General features: G+C 37.9%; 1 protein-coding gene across 2 annotated transcripts in view; it reads left to right on the top strand.

The window, feature by feature from the left end:
- The window catches only part of LOC124721097, a 654,343-nt gene that overhangs the window by 176,406 nt on the left and 457,144 nt on the right, over nt 1-20,793 (top strand). For both annotated transcript variants that reach the window (XM_047245917.1, XM_047245918.1), the window contains exons 7-8: nt 19,946-20,114; nt 20,411-20,561. In XM_047245917.1, the coding sequence (XP_047101873.1) occupies nt 19,946-20,114; nt 20,411-20,561 (320 nt within the window). The remainder of the gene's footprint in view (nt 1-19,945; nt 20,115-20,410; nt 20,562-20,793) is intronic.

Raw genomic sequence — 20,793 nt, forward strand, 5'->3', positions numbered from 1 at the left:
TGGGAGGGCAGTCAGTGGTCATGATTCTCTGTGTAGTCACATTTCATTCTGTGCATACATGGGCTCAAGCGTGAGAAGTCTGTGAATCTGTTTCACTGTTTACAAATGCTGCACTATGTGGTGTATTGATCTTGTCTGATTGTTATCAGCTGCTGTCAGTATGCACTGTGGCAAATTGACTGTTTTGAGTGAAATGTGGTCTGGTGGGAGGGGTTGTGGTTGTATGCGGTGTCCTGTGCACCACAGCTGGCTGTTGAGGCCATAGGGCATGTAAGTTTTTACACACTGATGTGATCACTGATGTGAAGCTCAAGGTTTATGTTTTGGTCTTGTAGTGCCTGTGCTTGTGTGCTGCAGTTGATGTTTCACTGGGAGGTAGCAAGAGCATCATCTTACAACTGGGCTAACTGGCTGAGTGTCAGAAGAGGAGTCATTAGTGGTAAGGTATTCGGGCAAACATGATCTTGTAGGCATGGTCAAAGTGAAAATTACCTCGATGTAATTTCCGGTTGCATGGTGCATCAGTGCTATTCATACAACATCAGGTGAGAGCTGGAAGTACTGTAGAAAGTCCATGCTGATCATTGGTTTGCAGACGTGTGTTACATAGAAATTCCAGGTGCACTGCAGGCTCATCAACAAGTGAATGGTGTTTATAGTTGTGCTGTAGACAAATATCTGAGTTGTATGCTGAGTGAAGCAAGAGAGATGAGGACAATTTGGAAGTTAATGCACTGCTGTGTGGCAAGGAGCTGATGCTAGAGCTACTATCCATTAAAACGCAAGATCCAGCTTCATTAGGTGTTTGTGTGCAACATGGGTTTGTGATGTTTGCAGATGAGGTAGGTGACTTTACTCATTGGAGTGGGCTGAGGTGCCTATCCCAGTTTGCTGACATCATTCAGGAAATCGCAAGGATCATGACACTGGCAAGCGGCAAGTCCAAATTGATTGTGGAACCAGCACATCAACGGCAGTGGACCAGCTGTAATGGCAGGTGTGTCAGTGCTTCATGACACATGTGAGGTGGGGATGTGTTGGTGTGCCATCAGCTGTTGAGGAGTTATTACACCACCCTCTTGTTATGTTTAGCTTTCTTGGCTGGGCACACACGGTGTGCAAAATGTCATTGTTGCATCGTGCATCATCACATGGGGGGGGGGGGGGGGAGGAGGCATGGCTCTGTCTTATTAGTAGACTCCAGTAGCTTGTCACCAAGGGCATACAATGCACTAACACAATTCATTTTTTCGAGGTTTGGACTCATGTGTGATCATCGCCAGTTGCAACTCCATCAGTAACTTTGTGATCCATAGGGTCCAGCATGAGAGGGCAATCAATAATTGTGCAGCGGTGACATCAAAGCTGCAAAAGTGTGTTATCATGGAAATGTTATTTGAAGATGATCTCTTGTAGCTGGTTTTCTGGAGTTTGGAAAAGTCTTTCCAGGGGAAAGCACTCTGGTAGTTTGAGATGCAGGCAGAACCTCAGGGGTGAGGCTGAATCAGTCATTGTAGTATTGTTCATGGTATGGGGCAACAAGACTGCTGACTATTCACAGCACACAGCTAGGTGTGAAAACAGAGCAAATTATATGAATTTTATATGGAGGACATGGACATGAACTGGAGACAGGCAGCACTAGGTGGGAATGTGTGTCAGCCAAGAGGTGTGCCGAGATAGTCCATGCAGTTTCATTAAATGCTGTATCCTGATGGTGCAGTGATTAATACAACTGCCTAGTAAGCGGAAGATCCTAGGCTTGAATCCCAATCGAGCACACATTTTCATTTGTTGCCGCTGTTGTCACACAAAGTCTTGATGTAGCTGACATCAATAATCCCTTCCCTTCCCTTTCTTTTCTCCCCTCTCCTCCTCCAATTTTCATAACACAGTAAGTGATAGTTTGCATTCAATTTGCAGTGTAGAAGGTGTGGTAGGCATGCAGATGCTATGGCAATCATGTTGCAAACTTTGTTGACTAGAAACGCTGTCTGTGGTGGCATTATCATCAAAGCCCAATAGTAGATTAATTGTTGGCTGCCATTGTTGATGTGTAGTTAGGCTGATTTTGTTTGTAGGTGCAGATTACAAATTGTCAGTGCACTTGGTTTTCATTGTTATTTTTGCACAATAACAACACTGCACATCCTGCACTACAGTCCTGTTAGCACTGTAATCTAGATGTGGCGTGATGGGTGGAGCATTGTTTAACGGCCACGTTTTCACTACATAATACACTGGACAAAATTGTATGAAGTAGCAGATTTATTGCATGTTTCACAAAAGACATGGGTTCATCAATGTAGAACCTTGGCATTGTAGGAACTCTGTCCGATCATAGACGATGTGGTTAAGGGAACAGGTACTTTTTTCACAAGGATCACTTTACATATGTCTACATTGAACAGTCAGTCTTTCTCACAGTCCAAAGATTGTCCCTCTGCATCAACCAGAGATGTTCAAGTCCCATGTAGAGATCGATATCCTCACATATGCCCATGTGCTTATGGAACTGGCACACAATGACACAGTGAATATATTTCTTCTATGAACAGAGCAAAATGATTGTGAATCTATGTCTATATCTACTACTTTATTGGCTGATTGCATACTAAAAAGTATACATTAAGCTGGAAGAAAATTTGAATAGCATTGCACCCCTAGGGAGGCATTAGTCGACACATAATGTATTCATTAAAGAGCAGTGAACCCTTACCTACTCATATGCTCACAATGACACTGACCCCCTGCCCTAGTTTTGAAATGTTGGGTGAAACTCCACATTTACTTTGCAAAAAATTTTCCACTACAATTCAAAACACAACAAAATTTCTGAACATTTGATATTTCCATGGCTGTCTTGGCTTTCTTGGTCACTGTTCACAAATTTTCACCTCAGCACATCACAACGAGACTGCCACAACTGAAGAATAAAGGTAACCACAGCATTTAACAAAAGACTATGTAACATCAGTATGACCTTATTGTAAAATTGTTTTTGTAATGCCATTTAGCCTGAAGTTGAGGTATTCCCTCGAAACATGTCACTAAATAAATAAGTAATATGATAGTCAACAAAGTTTGTGATGTAGTGGTGATTTAAAAAACCTTTACATATTTCTTGAGACAGTCACGGTCGAAAAATAGTCAAAATGGCTTCAAACCAGCAAACATGCATTCACTGCTTTGGCAACCTTCACTTTCTCTGTCCATCTACCTTACATTTCAACATTACTTACATCAACTTCAACGAATCTAATCTCTTTAATATTACTGTTAATTATTACTATTCTCTTTCAAGCTGTCTCTCATCTACTTTGTTATCCACTTTATCAAGAAGTTCATTTACCATCTACACACCCTGTTTCAAGAAGCCTTCAGCACCCTCAAATCCATCAATATTTACACTGCTCAGCCCTCAGATCATGAATATCAACACTATGTGCTTGGTTTGCATTGTAAGTCAATTTAGTACCATCATTAGAGGAACATGTTTTTACTACTTTTATCAATTCATTCTGACAAAAGTTAACAAGCTCCATGTACTTATTATAAAGTTTTACAAGCTCATCTCCACTATCTTGCAAATTCTGAGCCCAAGCATCAAATGATGATCCCAAATTCTTTGACACTTCATCCAGTTTGTTTTTGAAAGAAGTTTTCATTGAGTCTACCTTCTAGTCCACATCTGATTTTACAGAACTGTCCACGTGCAATAACCAATACCAGTAGTGATCTAGTGTCATTAACCCCATAGCATTTTGCATACTTTGCTTTCCTTGACTCATTTTGTCTTAATGTCTTGTCTCTAGTTGCTGCTGTCATCAAAATCTGTAGCCTGATTACTGCTCCTGCTCACATATTCCACATCACCTCATTACGTTTCTTGGGCTCTTTGCCTACAGCCTTGCGAGCCATAATTGGCTTGCTGTCAAAATTGGTGTCAGTCTCCTTGTCCCAGTTTAGCTGAAATTTTCTCCAAATGACCGTGTTATTTTGGTGTCAGCTACACAGCATCATATTATGATTCTGTTATCCACATTACATAATTTCATAAATTTCACCACAAATCTACTGTCTTTAACCATGTTAGTTCTTTCACACAACACTCCTAATGCAATGCACTCCAAACATTGGGGCAGCAAACATAAACACACCAACCTCAATTTTGTAATCTCCCATCCATTATCTTTTTGGTAGCATGTCAGTCACTACTCATGAAGACGAAAATCTTAAAGAGTACAAGATGGCGTTTGCAAAAAAATGTACACAGCACAACAATTTTGGTTGCACTTTAACAAACATTTATTATCCTCATATTCTGTTGTTAGGATGATGAGCAGTTTTTCAACAACAGAAGATTAATAGCATATAAATGAGGCCAGCACTAATGATCATTAAGTGGCAAAGTTCATATAATAAATTACAAATTAATTGAAAACCTATTTTTTAGTAACACTGTCCTAGACTGAGTGGTAACTCTAACAAGACACTAAACAAAGTCATTAAGTGTGACACAGAATGCTGTTCATATTAACAATAAACATTTCAGTTGTAGTAACTAATCAGAGAAAAGTATGCAGCAGTATTTCACATATTTCACTGAAGGTCACAATGCTCAACAGTCAATGATTCAACATGGCACTGTTGGTCCAAATGTCCTACCAACCATAACACAGTTTAGTCAATATATTCATTATCGTTAATTACAGACATCACTTGAAAGTTTATAGACATTAATATTATTGCGTTTACATGGATCCCAATACACATATTCTTGTGATTGCATGACCAAACACCAGGAGCAGACTCATCATAGGTGTTACATGTTTGTTTGGGCACAGACAGGCACTTTGAGTGGTGACCAACTGTTTAAAGACTAGCATATGACAAATTGTTGTTTTGGAAACTACATAATAATTTGAAAAACAGCTAATTTATATTTGGCAATTCAGGACTGACAAAAATTTGTTTTCTAAAAAATGTGATGGTTTAGAAAATAAGAAATGTTTATGGAATCAGTTTGTACTGTTCTTGGGTCTCCAGCCAGGTGCAGTCATTTTCAAACCATGATATTTCGACAGTGTTCCTTGCTGTCATCTTTAGGTGATACCCGCAGACTGAGCATCTTTGCTGAATCTCTTCCCTTTTATATTCTGATCTCTCCCCACCCCTTCCCCCACGTCCTGCCGCACACGGTACTGCGTGGAGTGGTAGTGGGGAGGGGAGGGCTGCTGGCTGCTGAATGTGAACTGTGGACCATCAGATGTCCTGTGGCCTTCGTCGGGCATCTCTGTTGATCAGCCCATCAGCTACACATGTTTCAATTTCCTCCTTCAGAACACAATCCCAAAAAGATGAGGCCTGCCGTAAAACTTCCGTTTTCGCATACTCCATAGTATCTCCAGTATCCATGTAATGTTCCGCAACCACAGATTTTGTAGGCTGCTTCAGTTCAGTGTGCCTTCTGTGTTCCTGGCATCTTTCTTCAATTGTCCATACAGTTTGCCTGATGTATGCCTTACCGCATTTACACAGAATACGATAAACACCCAGTTTGCGGAGCCCCAGGTCATTTTTTACTGACCTAGCAGGGCACTTGTTTTAGGAGGTGGGTAGGAGACACATTTGATGCTTTACTGAGCCAGAATTCTGCCAATTTTGAGGGATACTTTGCCGGTGTAAGGGAGGTATGCCATTGTCTTCTCGTCCTCTTCATTCTCTCTCTGGTGGGTTTGTGCATTCTGCCTGAAAGAATGTCGAATTTGACTCTCGTTAGATCCATTCTTCTTCAAAACGTACTTAAGGTGGTTAAGTTCTCCTTGTAGCCATCCCTCATCTGTTATTGTGTGGGCCCTGTGTACCAGTGTTCACTGTACACCCTCACGCTGTGAAGGATGATGGCAGCTGGTAGCATGGGGATACAGATCAGTGTGGATTTCTTTCCTGTATACACTGTGTCCCAAGGTGCCATCCACTTTACGCATGACTAGGATGTCCAGAAATGGGAGTTCACCATTCTCTTTCACCTCCATGGTGAATTTGATGTTAGGATGCAGAGAATTCAGATGTTTGAGAAACTCTTGAAGTTTTTCTCTTCCATGTGGCCATATCACAAATGTGTCATCAACATATCTGTAAAAGCACATAGGCTTCAGTGCTGTAGTTTCCAGCACTTTCTCTTCGAAGTCCTCCATAAACAAGTTTGCTGCCACCAGTGACAGGGTACACCCCATGGCAACACCATCCGTTTGTTCGTAATAGTTTCCATTGAAGAGAAAGGATTTTGATGTGAGGACAAATTCGAAAAGATTAGTCATTGTCAGGTTGAATTTCTCCCTAATAAATTTAAGAGAGTTATCAAGCAGCACTCTGGTGAAAAGCGAGACCTCATCAAAGCTCACCATGAGGTCCTGGTTAAGGAGGCACAGCTCCTGCAGCCGTTGAATGAAATGTACAGAATTCCTGATGTGATGCTGACATTTCCCGATGTGAGGGCCTAATTCTGTCATTAAATATTTGGCTAGCTGGTATGTTTGGGCACCTGTGTTGCTGACAATAGGGCGCAAAGGAACATCCTTTTTGTGCACCTTTGGTAACCCATAAAGCCTTGGGGGTGCAGCAGCTCCGGTCGGAGCTTCTTGACAATTTACTTCAGCAGGCACTGGCATAGAAGCTCAATAGCCTTCTTTTTCACCCTGTTGGTCGGGTCTCCCTTCAGTTTTCTGTATGGTGGATCCTCAAATAGGTCATACATTTTGTGATTGTAATCTGATAATGGAAGCAGTACAGTTGCATTTCCTTTATCGGCAGGTAAAATAACTATTTTAGGATCATTCTGTAGTTCTCGAATGGCAGCTCTTTCTGCTTTCGTGATGTTTGGCCTCAGTAGTGCGACTTTGGTAATCGCACAGCATGTTTCCCGATGTATCTCTTCTGCTTCTTCGCTGGGAAGGGTGGAAATTACTTGTTCTATACCACTGATGATGTCTGCGATGGATGTAGTAGTCAGTGTTGGTGTGAAATTTAGTCCCTTTTCCAGAACTGATTTTGCTGCGTCGTTAATCTCCTTCCCGGTGAAGTTGACTACAGTTTGTTGTTGCACTTCTTGTATCTGTTGTTCTCTGGCTGACAGATGTTGGAACTTGGAGACTTGTTTAGAAGTGGCACTGTGTCGAGACAGGTCCACATGAGCCCAAAAGATAGTGTCGACCCTACCCCAAGAACACAGTCCCAAAAAGATGAGGTCTGCCGTAAAACTTCCGTTTTCACGTACTCCATAGTATCTCCAGTATCCATGTAATGTTCTGCAACTGCAGATTTTGTAGGCTGCTTCAGTTCAGTGTGCCATCTGTGTTCCTGCCATCTTTCTTTGATTGTCCGTACAGTTTGCCCGGTGTATGCATCACTGCATTTACACGGAATACGGTAAACACCCGGTTTGTGGGGCCCCAGGTCATCTTTTACTGTACCTAGCAGGGCACGTGTTTTCTGAGGCGGGCAGAAGACACATATGATGTTATACTGAGCCAGAATGGAATCACTTTATACATCTGTGGTATGTAACGCTCCAAGGACAGAAAACTCCAATCAACAAACTTTGTGGAACCTTAAAGTAGGGAAGTGAGTCATCTTGACAGTGATGGCAACTATTGACGATAAAATCTACACTGGTAATATGTTGATTAACACTGATATCACTCCAATACTGAGAATAGCATACATAAAAATGGAGATAAAGGGAAAGGATTGTCATAGATTCTTTATCAAACATCTATAGAATAAATTCGAAATCATATGAACAAAGGTTAAATGCAAGAAAGTGATTCAGTCAAAGATAACATTTACCATGGAAGAGAGTTGTGGCCACATCGAAAAGGAAATTCAGTGTGACTACAATGCAACTTGGATATGGAAATGTTCAGTTAGTTAGTTGCTCTTGAGTCGCTCCAGAGTACTTTTGTATTAGTGGTCTGGATGCAAACGCTATTAGATTGTTTCAGTTTTGGAAGTTTGATAATTCATGAGATAGAGATCAAACTATTGCTCAGTCATTCGACTGAAGAATGTTAATCTTTACCATTCTCAATGTGACGGTATAATAAGATGAGTGTTAGACTTCAATTGAGTGATATTGGTTTATCGGACTTTGCCTTCATCCTGATGAACAGTTACAAACCTTGAGAGCAATGGCTCAATGACAGTAAAACAATTCATAGTCTTGATTAGGACACAATAAAACAAAGACACGAAGAAAGACAAGTATGCCAATTAGTCAAAAGCTGTCATCAGCATCACGATTACTGAACTGAACAGAAGTTAATCTTGAATGATATATTGGTGTGCATGAGTTGTAGGGACAAACAATTAATTACAGAAAGAACAATACAATCTGAGTCGAAAGATAAATCTTATGTGTCCTGTAACTCATTAAATGGACAATAAATGTGTATTAAAGCAATTTGATTGACTCTTTAAACATTTTAAGTGACTAAGTGAGTACATGAATAATGGACATTGAAAAATGATTAGTTTAAACCAGTATTATGGCAGAATAAAAATAACATTTACTCCAACATAAGTTATCTCTGGAGTTACGTCGGACCGTTATTAATAACTTGACGTAGCAATGGCATAGCAATTGAAAAACGATCATAATGATGAAATCAAGAATCAAGATTTTATTTCATCGCAGAACTAACCGGGCATAAAATAAAAATAAACGATTGCAGTTTACCAGTTCACACAAGCTGAGAAGACTGTTGTGGACAGATAACAGGATATTTCAAAACCATGCAAGGAGTTGTGTTCTTACGAGAATTACAGGTGCCGTTCCATGTCATACTGATGGGGACTAACATTGTTATGAATTGCGTCTCCTCCCAGTGAGTGAAGAAAGAGGGAAGGGAAGTCACAGTTAGGAATACCCAACATATGAGTACAAATGCCATATTGAAAATTATGATAACTGACACAAAAATCCTAATTAGTGACTTAATTAATTACTGAAGTATGTCATCTAGTGCATCCAATTCATTTTAACTAAAGTTTTGTGGCAAAGGTCAGAATCTTTTCTTGTTACATAATGAGGTAAAGTTCCGGTCCTTATAAATTTCATTCATGAGATTGTGCAGTTTTGCCTCTGTTCCTTGGTTTTGTGAGTAGAAGACTTCTTTGGTATTTCATCAATAGCACAGCTATTTTTCTTTCTTAGCCTGTCCTAATATTTTTAGGATTCAAAAATACGGATTGAATCTCCCACATCTTCCACTGCATTCTCATTTTCATTTGTTCCAATTTCCTCTAAGGAACTGTAAAAGATTTCCAAATATTGTTTTCTGTTTCTTGTCTTACTTTCTGTTTCTGTTACTTAATTAACTTTTTCATTATAATCATAGTACTCCTGAAAATGATTTCTTATTAGCCTTCATGCAGCATGTACATTACCATGATTCAGTTTTGTATCTCTGTTTTGAAGTCAGTCCCCCAAACATTTGTCTTTAGCTTTTCTACATTTGCTATTAATTTTGTTTCAGAATTATATATATTTTTGCTCCACATGTTCACATTTTTTTTCTCTGTCATCTCTTTATTGATTTCAGTTTTTGATCTATAATCTACAGCCATCTCTTCTCCATCTTTTCCAATCCTAGTACTTTTTTGTTGAATTTGCTACATCTCTTAAGGTCATTCAATCTGTTTTTGAATCTAACAATGGCTTACAGTGTCAGGATAGATTTTGTCACATGTTCTTCCAAGGGAGTCTGAGTTTACTCTGAGGAAATTTAATAACATAATTTCTTTACAAACCTTGCTATGTCTTGTTCATTTGAGGGATATACAAAACAATATAATTTGAAATGCAGTTTCAGTAAACCATTGATAAGTGTAAATGCAATAATGATCCTGACATTGCCTAGAAGCCACTGTAAAAAGGAGAGAACAAACTTAACTTCAAAGTTCTAAATGGGAACTTCATATAAAATTAGTTATGCTGAATAGAGCAGTGAAAACTGATCATTTTTGTCTAAAATGTTTTGTATATTTTGTGTCAGTTTGATGATGTCATAAAAACAGTTCTGAAAGTATTTGGACAATGCTACTGAAATGATAAAGAAAATTTGTAGGACAAGATTTTTGTTCACTATTGTATGTAGTGTACATCTAAGTCTTGGTTACAGCTAGTCTCCTCTCTATTAAATAAATCTCTTTCTTCTCATTACTAGATTGTTTGATCCCAGATACTAGCCACTCATTCCCTTGGTTTCCATTGTAGTCATTACTGACGTGCTGTAAGGAAAAGCTGGATTCTTAATATCACAAAAAGATTCATAAATTTCTTGGCTACCGTGTGCCATAGATTATCTTCCCAATGATTGTCTGGTAAATTCTCTCGAAACAGAGTAACAAAGACAATATTTATATTTCTAAAAAACTGTGTTTTTCCCTTGTTAATTAAATCTGATTGTTAGACATGCTTTATTGCTGACATTTCTTCATAATGGCCAGACAAACCATGTATTGTGAGACTCATATCTATTTTGTAAAAGACATTTTAACTCAGAAATAAGTTGTAAACTGCTGTCTTTCTAGGGCTTCATTGTGTGCTTTTTGAATTTGTTTATCAGTGTTTTCCTAATTGTTCTATGCATGAAATTACATCATGTTTTACTATAGGTCTTGCCTGTACACTTATCATAATATAAAAAGTAATTAATCTGTTGTACTGTAGTTTATATACACACCAAAAAAGGTTTTGCATCACCCCGGTTCCCAGAACACCTGAAGATAGACGTTGACTGTGGATGTTGTATCACAGAAACAGTCCCTTTGACAGTTCAGAGATGTCACTTAACCCGCCCAAAGATTTAAACAGCCATGCAAGAGCAGCGCCTATTAGACAGAGGGGGTCAGACAGCCGATCAGTTCCAGCCATTCCGCCAGGAAGGAGGTACACGGCTCATGTTGTCTGTAGTTCAACCATGCCTAGACACTCAATACTGCGGTTCGATCATGTCCACATTGTTGCTTTGTGCCAGGAAGGGCTCTCAACAAGTGGAGTGTCCAGGTGTCTCGGAGTGAAACAAAGCGATGTTGTTTGTACATGGAGGAGATATAGAGAGACAGGAACTGTCGATGATATGCCTCGCTCAGGCCACCCAAGGGTTATTACTGCAGTGGATGACCGCTACCTACGGATTATGTCTCAGAGGAACCCTGGTAGCAACGCCATCATGTTGAATAATGCTTTTCATGCAACCACAGGACATTGTGTTGTGACTCAAACTGTGCGCAATAGGCTGCATGATGCACAACTTCACTCCTGACGTCTATGGTGAGGCCCATCTTTGCAACCACGACACCATGCAGCACGGTACAGATGGGTCCAACAACATACCGAATGGACCGCTCAGGATTGACATCACAATCCCTTCACTGCAACCCAGTCAGGCTGGATGCCTTAGACACACTGTCCAGCAAGTGCAGCAAGGTGGAGGTTTCCTGCTGTTTTGGAGTGGCATTATGTGGGTCCAACGTACGCCGCTGGTGGTCATGGAAGGCCCTGTAATGTCTGTACAATATGTGAATGCCATCCTCCGACCGATAGTGCAACCATATCAGCAGCATATTGGCTAGGCATTCATCTTCATGGATGACAATTCGTGTCCTAATCATGCACGCCTTGTGAATGACCTCCTTCAGGATAATGACATTGCTCGACTAGAGTGACCAGCATCTTCTCCAGACATGAACTATATTGAACATGCCTGGGATAATTGAAAAGGGCTGTTTATGGATGGCACGAACCACCAACCACTCTGAAGGATCTACGCTGAATTTCCATTGAGGAGTGGGACAATCTGGACCAACAGTGCCTTGGTGAACTTGTGGATAGTATGCCATGACAAATACAGGCATGCATCAATCCAAGAGGGTGTGCTATTGGGTGTTAGAGGTACTGGTGTGTGCAGCAATCTGGATCTCCACCTCTGAAGGTCTCGCTGTGTGGTGGTACAATATGCAACGTGTGGTTTTCATAAGCAATAAAAAGGGCAGAAATGATGTTTATGTTGATCTCTATTCCAATTTTCTGTACCGGTTCTGGAACTCTCAGAACCAAGGTGATGCAAAACTTTTTTTGAAGTGTGTATTAAGTATTCTGTGCCAGCTTGTATTCCTTGCTTATGTAGGTGCCAATACTCTGAAAGTGGTGTATGTGTACAGTTAGTTGTGTGTTCCAAATATCATATTCACAACAAACATTATGATGTGAAATGCGTCAGCTGAACAGATATAGAATATATATTTTAAAAAAATATTTATATGTCTATATAGTGACCACTTAGAGTTTTTTCAGTATAATTATTTCTAATCAAGAATTTCACTATGATATAGAAGGAGTGGGTAAGTGGTAACATTTTTAATTTGCAACTGAAAATACTTTTGCTATCTCTCAAGTGTTTTGTTTCAGTAGGTTGAGTGTCTAAGAGTTAATATCTCTGCTACTCTCAAACTCAGATGGATTTTTGGTAACAAATTTCATGTATGAATCAATATATTTGTCAGGGTGTGGTTAACATTCTTGCCTGCTTGAAAATGTGCCTGCAAGACATCTCCACATATAGCTCTAATAACTTTGCCCACATGTAATTCTAATTACTTTCTTCTGTGCAGTAAATACTTTTTAGTTAGTTTGGGTGTTACCCCTGTTCCTTATTTATATTAATGATATGCCCTCTAGTATTACAGGTAATTCTAAAATATTTCTGTTTGCTGAAGACACTAGCTTGGTAGTAAAGGATGTTATGTGCAACATTGGCTCTGTTTCAAATAGTGCAGTTCATGATGCAAGTTCATGGCTTATAGAAAATAAACTAATACTAAATCACAGTAAGACTCAGTTTTTACAGTTTCTATCACACAGATCAACAAAATTCGATATTTTAATTTCACAGAGTGGGCATATGATTAGTGGAACTGAACAGTTATAATTTCTAGGTGTTCAGATAGATAGTAAACTGTCGTGGGAAGCCCACATTCAGGGTCTTGTTCAAAGACTTCATGCTTCCATTTTTACTATCTGAACAGTGTCTGAAGTAAGTGATTGGTGACACAAAAATTAGTCTACTTTGCATATTTTCATTTGCTTATGTCATATGGTATTATATTTTGGGGTCACTCTTCTGATTCTCAAAGGATATTTCTGGCTCAGAAATGGGCCATTCGGGCAATAACTGGTGTAAGCTCATGAACCTCTTATCAATCCCTGTTCTCTAGTATGGGTATTCTGACATTGGCCTCTCAGTATATATATTCTTTACTGTCAATTCTTGTTAACAGTATCAGCTTATTACCAAGAATTAGCAGCTCTTACTCAGTTAATACAAGGCAGAAATACGATATGCATTTGGATCCCAATTCCTTGACTCTTGTGCAGAAAGGTGTGCAGTGCGCTACTGCATCCATTTTCAAAAAGCTACCTTAAGTATTCAAAACTCTTAGCAGTAATCCATGGCTTTCAAATCAAAATTGAAGTGTTTCCTCATGGGTGACTACTTCTATTCTATTGAGGAGTTCCTTGAAAAATTAAGCTGATTCCTATGTTAATATGTTGATTGCATTTATATAAACTTATGGCTTGTCTTTTTTGGGTTCATAAACATTTTATTTTATCTGTTATAACTTTTATGTTGTAATTTCATGTACTGACAATGTTCCATGACCTTGGAGATTTACTCCTCAATTTGGTCCTATGGAATTAGATGTGTAAAATAAAAAGATAAAATTATCCTTTAAGACATCATTGAATGCACATATACAACATATTTTAACTTTCTGGCTTCTGTATCCCTAAAGTTGTTAACAATTCTTATGACAAAAGCAGAAAATCCTAAATATTTTAACAGTTCTGCTATATGGTTTTTCCAGTAAAATTTTACAGCAGTGTGCACCAAAGAACTTACAACTTTTTACCTTGTTCATCATACATTTTTGGTGTAGTTGGTTAATAGGGGGTGGGATACTTTTGACAGAAAAAAATTGAATGAGCTGTGTTTTTCAAAGTTGATAGTTAATTAGTGCAAAACCAGAAGGAGGCTTTCACAAAAACATCATTTATTATGATCTATGCTGATATTTCTTTCCTAGACCTTATAATACTGCGTGTATCATTTGGAAACAGGACTAATTTTGTCTCCTGATTCAAACAAAGTGGTAGAGCATCAACGTAAGGGAAGAACAGTAGTGAGACAATGATCAAATCCTGTGGCACTTCCTTTGCAATTTCTTCCCATGCAGCTGATTTGGTGTCCCCTTTGTATTACTTGAATAACCCAGGTTAACTTTCTACATTCTGTTTCTTAAATAAGAACTAAACCATCCATGTACTGAACAACATATTCCATAAACACTTAACTTTTCTGATACAATACTATGACTCACAAAATAAAATTTGTTCAGTAAGACACAGAAGACTCCAGCTGATGTTATTTTATCATTTAAAGATTTTATTATAAGCTCAGTAATTCTGTAATGAGAGAAAACACCAAAACCACAGCCAAGTACATGATCTCTTCAAGAAATTTGACAGCATCACTGGTAAATTTAATCCCTCTATATGTTTGGTGGACATCAAGAATGGCAACCCTATCAGAGACAAGGAAGACACTATTGTGAGGTGGAAACAGTACTGTGTAATGTTGAATTCTACACTACAGACAGTCAATCTATAGAGCACCATACATTGGAACCTACAGTTTCATGCAGCAAAATAGAGCATACAATTCAACATATGAAGAATTACAAATCCCCTGATCTAGGTGGTATACCTAGAGAGGTTATCAAAGAAATGGGACAAGAATGTGTCAATGGGCTGCCTTCATTGTATACAAATGTATGGGAAACTTGGGAGTGGACAGAAGAATTGCTGAATTCTCTCTTCAAATCCTACACTAGAAAGAGTCAATCAGGAACCACACTGACTGCCGAACTGTTGCCTGCACATTCCATGCAAACAAAATTTTGAGCTATGTCTTGCCCCAGCATTTGAAGCCATACATTCAGCCTCATATATCCCCAGAATGAGCAGGTATTGTTGAAGGACAAAGAGCCTGTGAACGATTCTTCAACATATGAGAAATAATTGAAAATCATGAGAGTTCTGTGTTCCTGTTTTCATCTGTCCTTTCCTAGGGGAAAGCATTTGACTCTGTTGTCTGGAAGAAGTTGTGACAGGCACTTACACAGTTTGATGTCTAACTACACTTGATATCACTGATCAGCAGTTTATATAATAATTGCATTACAGTTTTGAAGACAAGTGCTGAAACATCTGATTTCATCAGTGTATCAAAAGGAGTCATGCAGGCTTACATTCTATGCCCCCAACTGCACAACATCTATGCAGAACATATCATTAGGAATGTTCTCAATACATGAATTAAAGGCATCTCAGTAGGTGGAAGGACTGTTAACTATCTCCAATTTTCTGATGACACCATGCTTTTAGCTGGCAACAAAGGTGAACTTGCTGAGCTCTTAACAAAGTAAAGGAAATCATATGGATTAAACATCAATCTCAGCAAGTCCAATTTTATGATATTGAATACTGGAGAAAGCTCCAGGTTGATTAAAGGAATTGAAAGTAGTGCATTCTTTCATCTGTCGTGAGTCAACCATCTGGAAAATGAGAAGTTGTGAAGATGAAACAAGGAGACAGGTCACAATGGGCCAAGTGGCTATGAAGGAGGTCACCAAGATCTGGCAGAACTGAGTCATAACAAATGGCACAAAGATCCTTCTTGTTGAAAGACTTGTGTTACCTGTCTTCCTGTATGGTTGCAAAATGTGGACCCTTAAGGGGCTCCGGAATGCCCTATACTTTCAATGTTAAAATAACGCTTATAAATTACATCTTTCCTCACAAAATATTTGAGGTAGGAAGTTGAACTTTTTACAGATTATTTATTGGAATATGGGCTACAACTTAACAGGGATTTTACAAAATTTTAGTTCAGTTATTAAAGATGATTTTTTTTTTCAATTGTAATGAAAATTCACAACATTTTTTTTCAATTTTTTATTTATATATTCAAAAATATACAGTTTTATGGAAAAAGGCTGTGTTAAATTATGCAGAAGGTACTGTGTAACATTTACTGAAAGTTTGAAACAAATATGTTTGGAAGATCCTTAGAAAACATGTAATTAGTATGAGAAAATAAAAGTTTTGGGAATCGAGCGACAAAGATTGGATTAACTTTTTAGTGCATTCCAGGTCCATAGGATGGATTATCTTCATCCTCTGCAAACTCCTCCTCCAGCTTCCTCTTGTTCCTCCTCCTGTTTACTCTTGCTTGTATTTATAGACTCTTTACAGCCCTGTCTGCAGCCTGAAGGCATTCCTTGTCTAAAGCAAGCATCGCTCGTACCATGTTAGAACCTATCTTCATTCCCATATTTCTAAATAACTTGCACCTTACAATGTTGGTATCATTGAAAGTCGCAACAGCATCATACACACCAAAGCAAAGTGTTTCTATTCCAACAAATACAGTCTTGGGGATTCTCGACCATATAACACTATTTACACTTTCATTGGGGTTTTGAGTTTTTCCGTGAATTCACTTTTTCAACAGTTCAGGTGCTGCTAAGTCTCTGAAAATAGGTTTTATCACCTCCAGTATTGCATGAGGCAGTCTATGCTTATGAGTGTACACTTCACCAGTTAGCAATCCTTTGTTACATTTACACCAACTGTCTTCTTCTTTAGGACACAAGCTATGTTGGGGATTTTCATCGGTTGAAGAAGTATGAAAAAACAGAGCCCAAACAGCCTTCTTCATTTCGTCGACACTTTGTGTATTTTGCCTAATAGCCATTCCATAATAGTTCTGTATTTTGTCAATTACACTGTCAGTTAACCTTCCCTTCCCATCCAACCCTTTACCATCACTGAGTTTTTGTTTTTTGTACGAAGCTTTCAGTCGCCGAAGTCTTGTTCCCATTCGCTTCTGTACGTGTCCAATACACTCAAATTTCTGCACTACAACATCATCACCATAGGGCTTCAGTCCTTGAACATGTTTGAAACTTTTAGGATCACCATCACCAAGGTAATTAACATATCGCACTTTATCACACGCCTCAGAACACTGGAATATACTGGCAAAACCAGCCACTTCCATTCCTCCACTACTGCCACTATAGTTAGCTTTGCAATTATTTTCATGTGTACCTTTATATTTTTGTGGACATCTACAATACTTTGATATTACTGCTACATCTAAAACTTTCCCTGTATACATACTGGTGGCAGATACTACACCATGAAGAGATGTGTGTCCCCGTTTATGCCAGGTACCATCGAACGCTGCAGTCAAATCTCTGTTACCATTATTTTCCATTACTGCCTCTTCCACAGCGTTCTTCATAGATTCTATACAGACATCTTCTACTTTAGACCCTATTAATTTATTATAGGTCGTAAACTTGGTTGGGGGATTTGGAAGATTCATGATGCCACAGAAAATTGCACCTGCAGTAGCACCCTTACCAACTGAACGCAAGGAATAAACAAATCTAATGTTGTGTTTGTAGATTTTGCTACCATTTTCTTCAGTTGCAGTTACTGCAACACTGTTCCAAAAGGTGGTCATGTATGAACACTTATCACATTTCAGTTGTATTTCACTAGCAAGTCCTACGTGCTTTATTATGGAGAGTTCCAGACCAACTTCACTACAATGAATACATCTTACACAATTTGAAAAAATTCCTTTGAGAACGGACATATCAAATATTTCATTCACATCCGATTCGCCCATAAAACATTCATAGTTTTCACTCATTGAACCAAGCTTCTTCTGTGAAGTATTTTCTTTCCCACTTTGACTGCTATGGGCAGGTGTACTTGAGAGGTTAGGTTCACTCACTTGGTTATCGTCTTTATTGTTTACAGTAATAACACATACCTTTGGCTTTCCAACATTTCTCCTTTTCTTAAAAGCCTTCAGAGGATTTCTAATAACTTTACTTTTACTCATTATTATACTTCAACAAAACAGAGACTCAAGAAACAGAATTAATTACGAATATTTTAGAGATAACGACAGAGTAAATAAACATGAAACAATCGACAATCACACCAGCGATATATATTGAACCATCACAGGTTAGCCACAACACATACTTTATCTCACATCACTAAAATGTACCTGATGAACACGGACGTTAATAATAACACCATTTGACAGCAGTTTAACAGCGCCACAGTGGGTCACGCCCATGTAGAACACATTTCAAAAAAAATTTAAAAATAGTTGTAGTCTTCAGAATTGAATAAATTATATATCTATTAAAAGGTAATAGTCAGCAGATTCAGAAAACGCAAAAAAGTAAAAATTGAACTTTTCATGATTTTGAGCCTTTCCGGAGCCCCTTAAGGCCAGTGACAAGCATCATAATGGAGCATTTGACTTTGGTGATGTTGCAGGATGGTGTGCATAAAATGGAATGAAAGGAAAACAAATGTGTCCATTATTAAGCAACTCATTGTCTCCAGGCACATTACTTTTCCAGTCAAACAAAAAATTCTTCAGTTCTTTGACCATATTGTGAGAAGAGATGGGGAAAATCTACAGAAAATAATCATGGCAAGTAAGACAGAGGGCATGAGATCAAGAGCAGTGAGCAGATGGGTACATCAAATCAAGAAGATATCTGGTATACCTTCTTAGCAGGGCGTAAGGGAATCTGGGTTGAAGACAATGAACACAGAAACTTGTGATAGTGATGATGAAATGTATAACTAGCTTTATCAGTGGAGTGGCTCTTTTGAAATCAAAACTGTGATTGGCTACATATCTCATTACTACACAGCTGTGTGAAAACTTTGAACTACACCACCTTTTCAAAAATTTTAGAAAACAATGTAAGTAGTGACACTGACCAATTGTTATTTACAACTGTGGAGTCATTCTTTTTACAGAGATGTCATAACAGCGTATGTCAATATGTCTGGGAAAACAAACTGAATTAATGATGCAACAATTGAAAATCCACGATTGGTTAACAACAGTATGGCAAGGATAAATTGATATTGCTATTATTCAATTCAAGTTAAATTAACCATTCATAAATTAACATACATTCATACACACCCTAGATATTTTTGTATACAATTTGTCAAATGTGTGCCTTGCCTTTTTGGTTATCCTGTTTTAGGGTTTTCTAGATTTTCTGAATCATTTAAGTTGAGTGTCACTTTCATCCTTTCAAAATCTTTCCATATGTGTTGGAACTGTGCAAGCATTTAATACCCCCCCCCCCCCCCCCTCTCTCTCTCTCTCTAATGAGCTCACTATCATGGATTATCATTTGTAAATAAGAAAAACAATGATCATTCATGACTTAATTGGTTATTATTAAGTTTTATTTGTGTTCATACTGAAATTACACTTCAAAATTTTCATTTTCAAACATTCTGCAGGTTCTTTCTAAGGAAATTGGTGATGTATACCAAAGTTTTTTGAAGATGTATTTGTTACTTAATACAATTTCATGTTTTCCTTGTACACTACCTGCAGACTGATTAATCAATAACCTTCATATTTAAAAGCTATATTACAATAGGGCTGGTGTTGTAATGCTAAACAATAGGGCTTTGGTTGTACTGGTAGAGTCTTTAATATCTTGGCTGTAGCACATTTGTTCTCTCTTCTTGTTAATTAGGCTTACACTTTGTGATTTTACTCCTTTTGATAGCATGAACACAAATGCTATAAGTTATGAGTATAAAAGTCTTTAAAATATGATTATAGCTTATAAAGTAATCAAGTAGGCTAAATGATGTTTGAATTGATGAGAGTTTACACTTTAATAGTAAACTGTTGCAAAAATTTCCAGCACTATGTTAAAAACATCTCAATATAAATCTTTTCAGGAACTTTTTTCTGGAATTGTTACCTAAGGTTGGTACTGAGGCCTCTGTGCTTTTTATCAGAGATCTCATATTGAATTGTAAGGTGAAAGAAGACTCTGCTGTGAAACTTCTCACAAATTTCCCATTTTATATACGTGAACCCTCAGAACATCTACTACAAGAGTGTGAGGTGAGTTCTCCAAATTCTGTAGTGTAACTCACAACAAATAATAACAATTTTTGTCACATTAAAACATAATGGAAATGTAGTTGTAAATAAAAAAAACTGTAAATGAATGTATTATGTCATCAGTTGTAAAAATAGAAACTAAAAACATAATAACAGACTGTAATTTAGTGAAAACTCAAAACCATATCAGCAGATGAAGTATGTGAGCTGTTACCTATGTTAATTATAGTGATACATATTTGTAATCACTGTTACTATTAATTTTTTCACGAATGTTGTTTTTAATCATTTCACAGGTTTTATTGTCACTTGGGGATGATAAATCTGCAAGGATTAAGCAAACTGCAGTTCTTTCATTTTCTAATCTGATTTACAAAATATGTCCACTGAAATGCAGTGCAGCAAAATTTGACCTTTATGTAAGACAATTTGTGGACCTGTTTACCAGTAAGATTACTGATAATTCTTAAATTAAAGATAAATGTTAAAACCAGAAACATATATAAAACTTTAATTTAATTCTGTAATATTTATCAAAGAGATCTGCATTGGTAACTTTTCTCTTACTAAAACATAATTTCAAGTCAGACTCTAATACATTACTTAGTGCATGTTTTGCTTCTTCCTGTCACTAGCCAACATCATTTAATGCAGTCCTTCCTGAAACATGTACATAGTC

This window comes from Schistocerca piceifrons, chromosome X (assembly GCF_021461385.2).
Source record: "Schistocerca piceifrons isolate TAMUIC-IGC-003096 chromosome X, iqSchPice1.1, whole genome shotgun sequence".
Taxonomy (NCBI): domain Eukaryota; kingdom Metazoa; phylum Arthropoda; class Insecta; order Orthoptera; family Acrididae; genus Schistocerca; species Schistocerca piceifrons.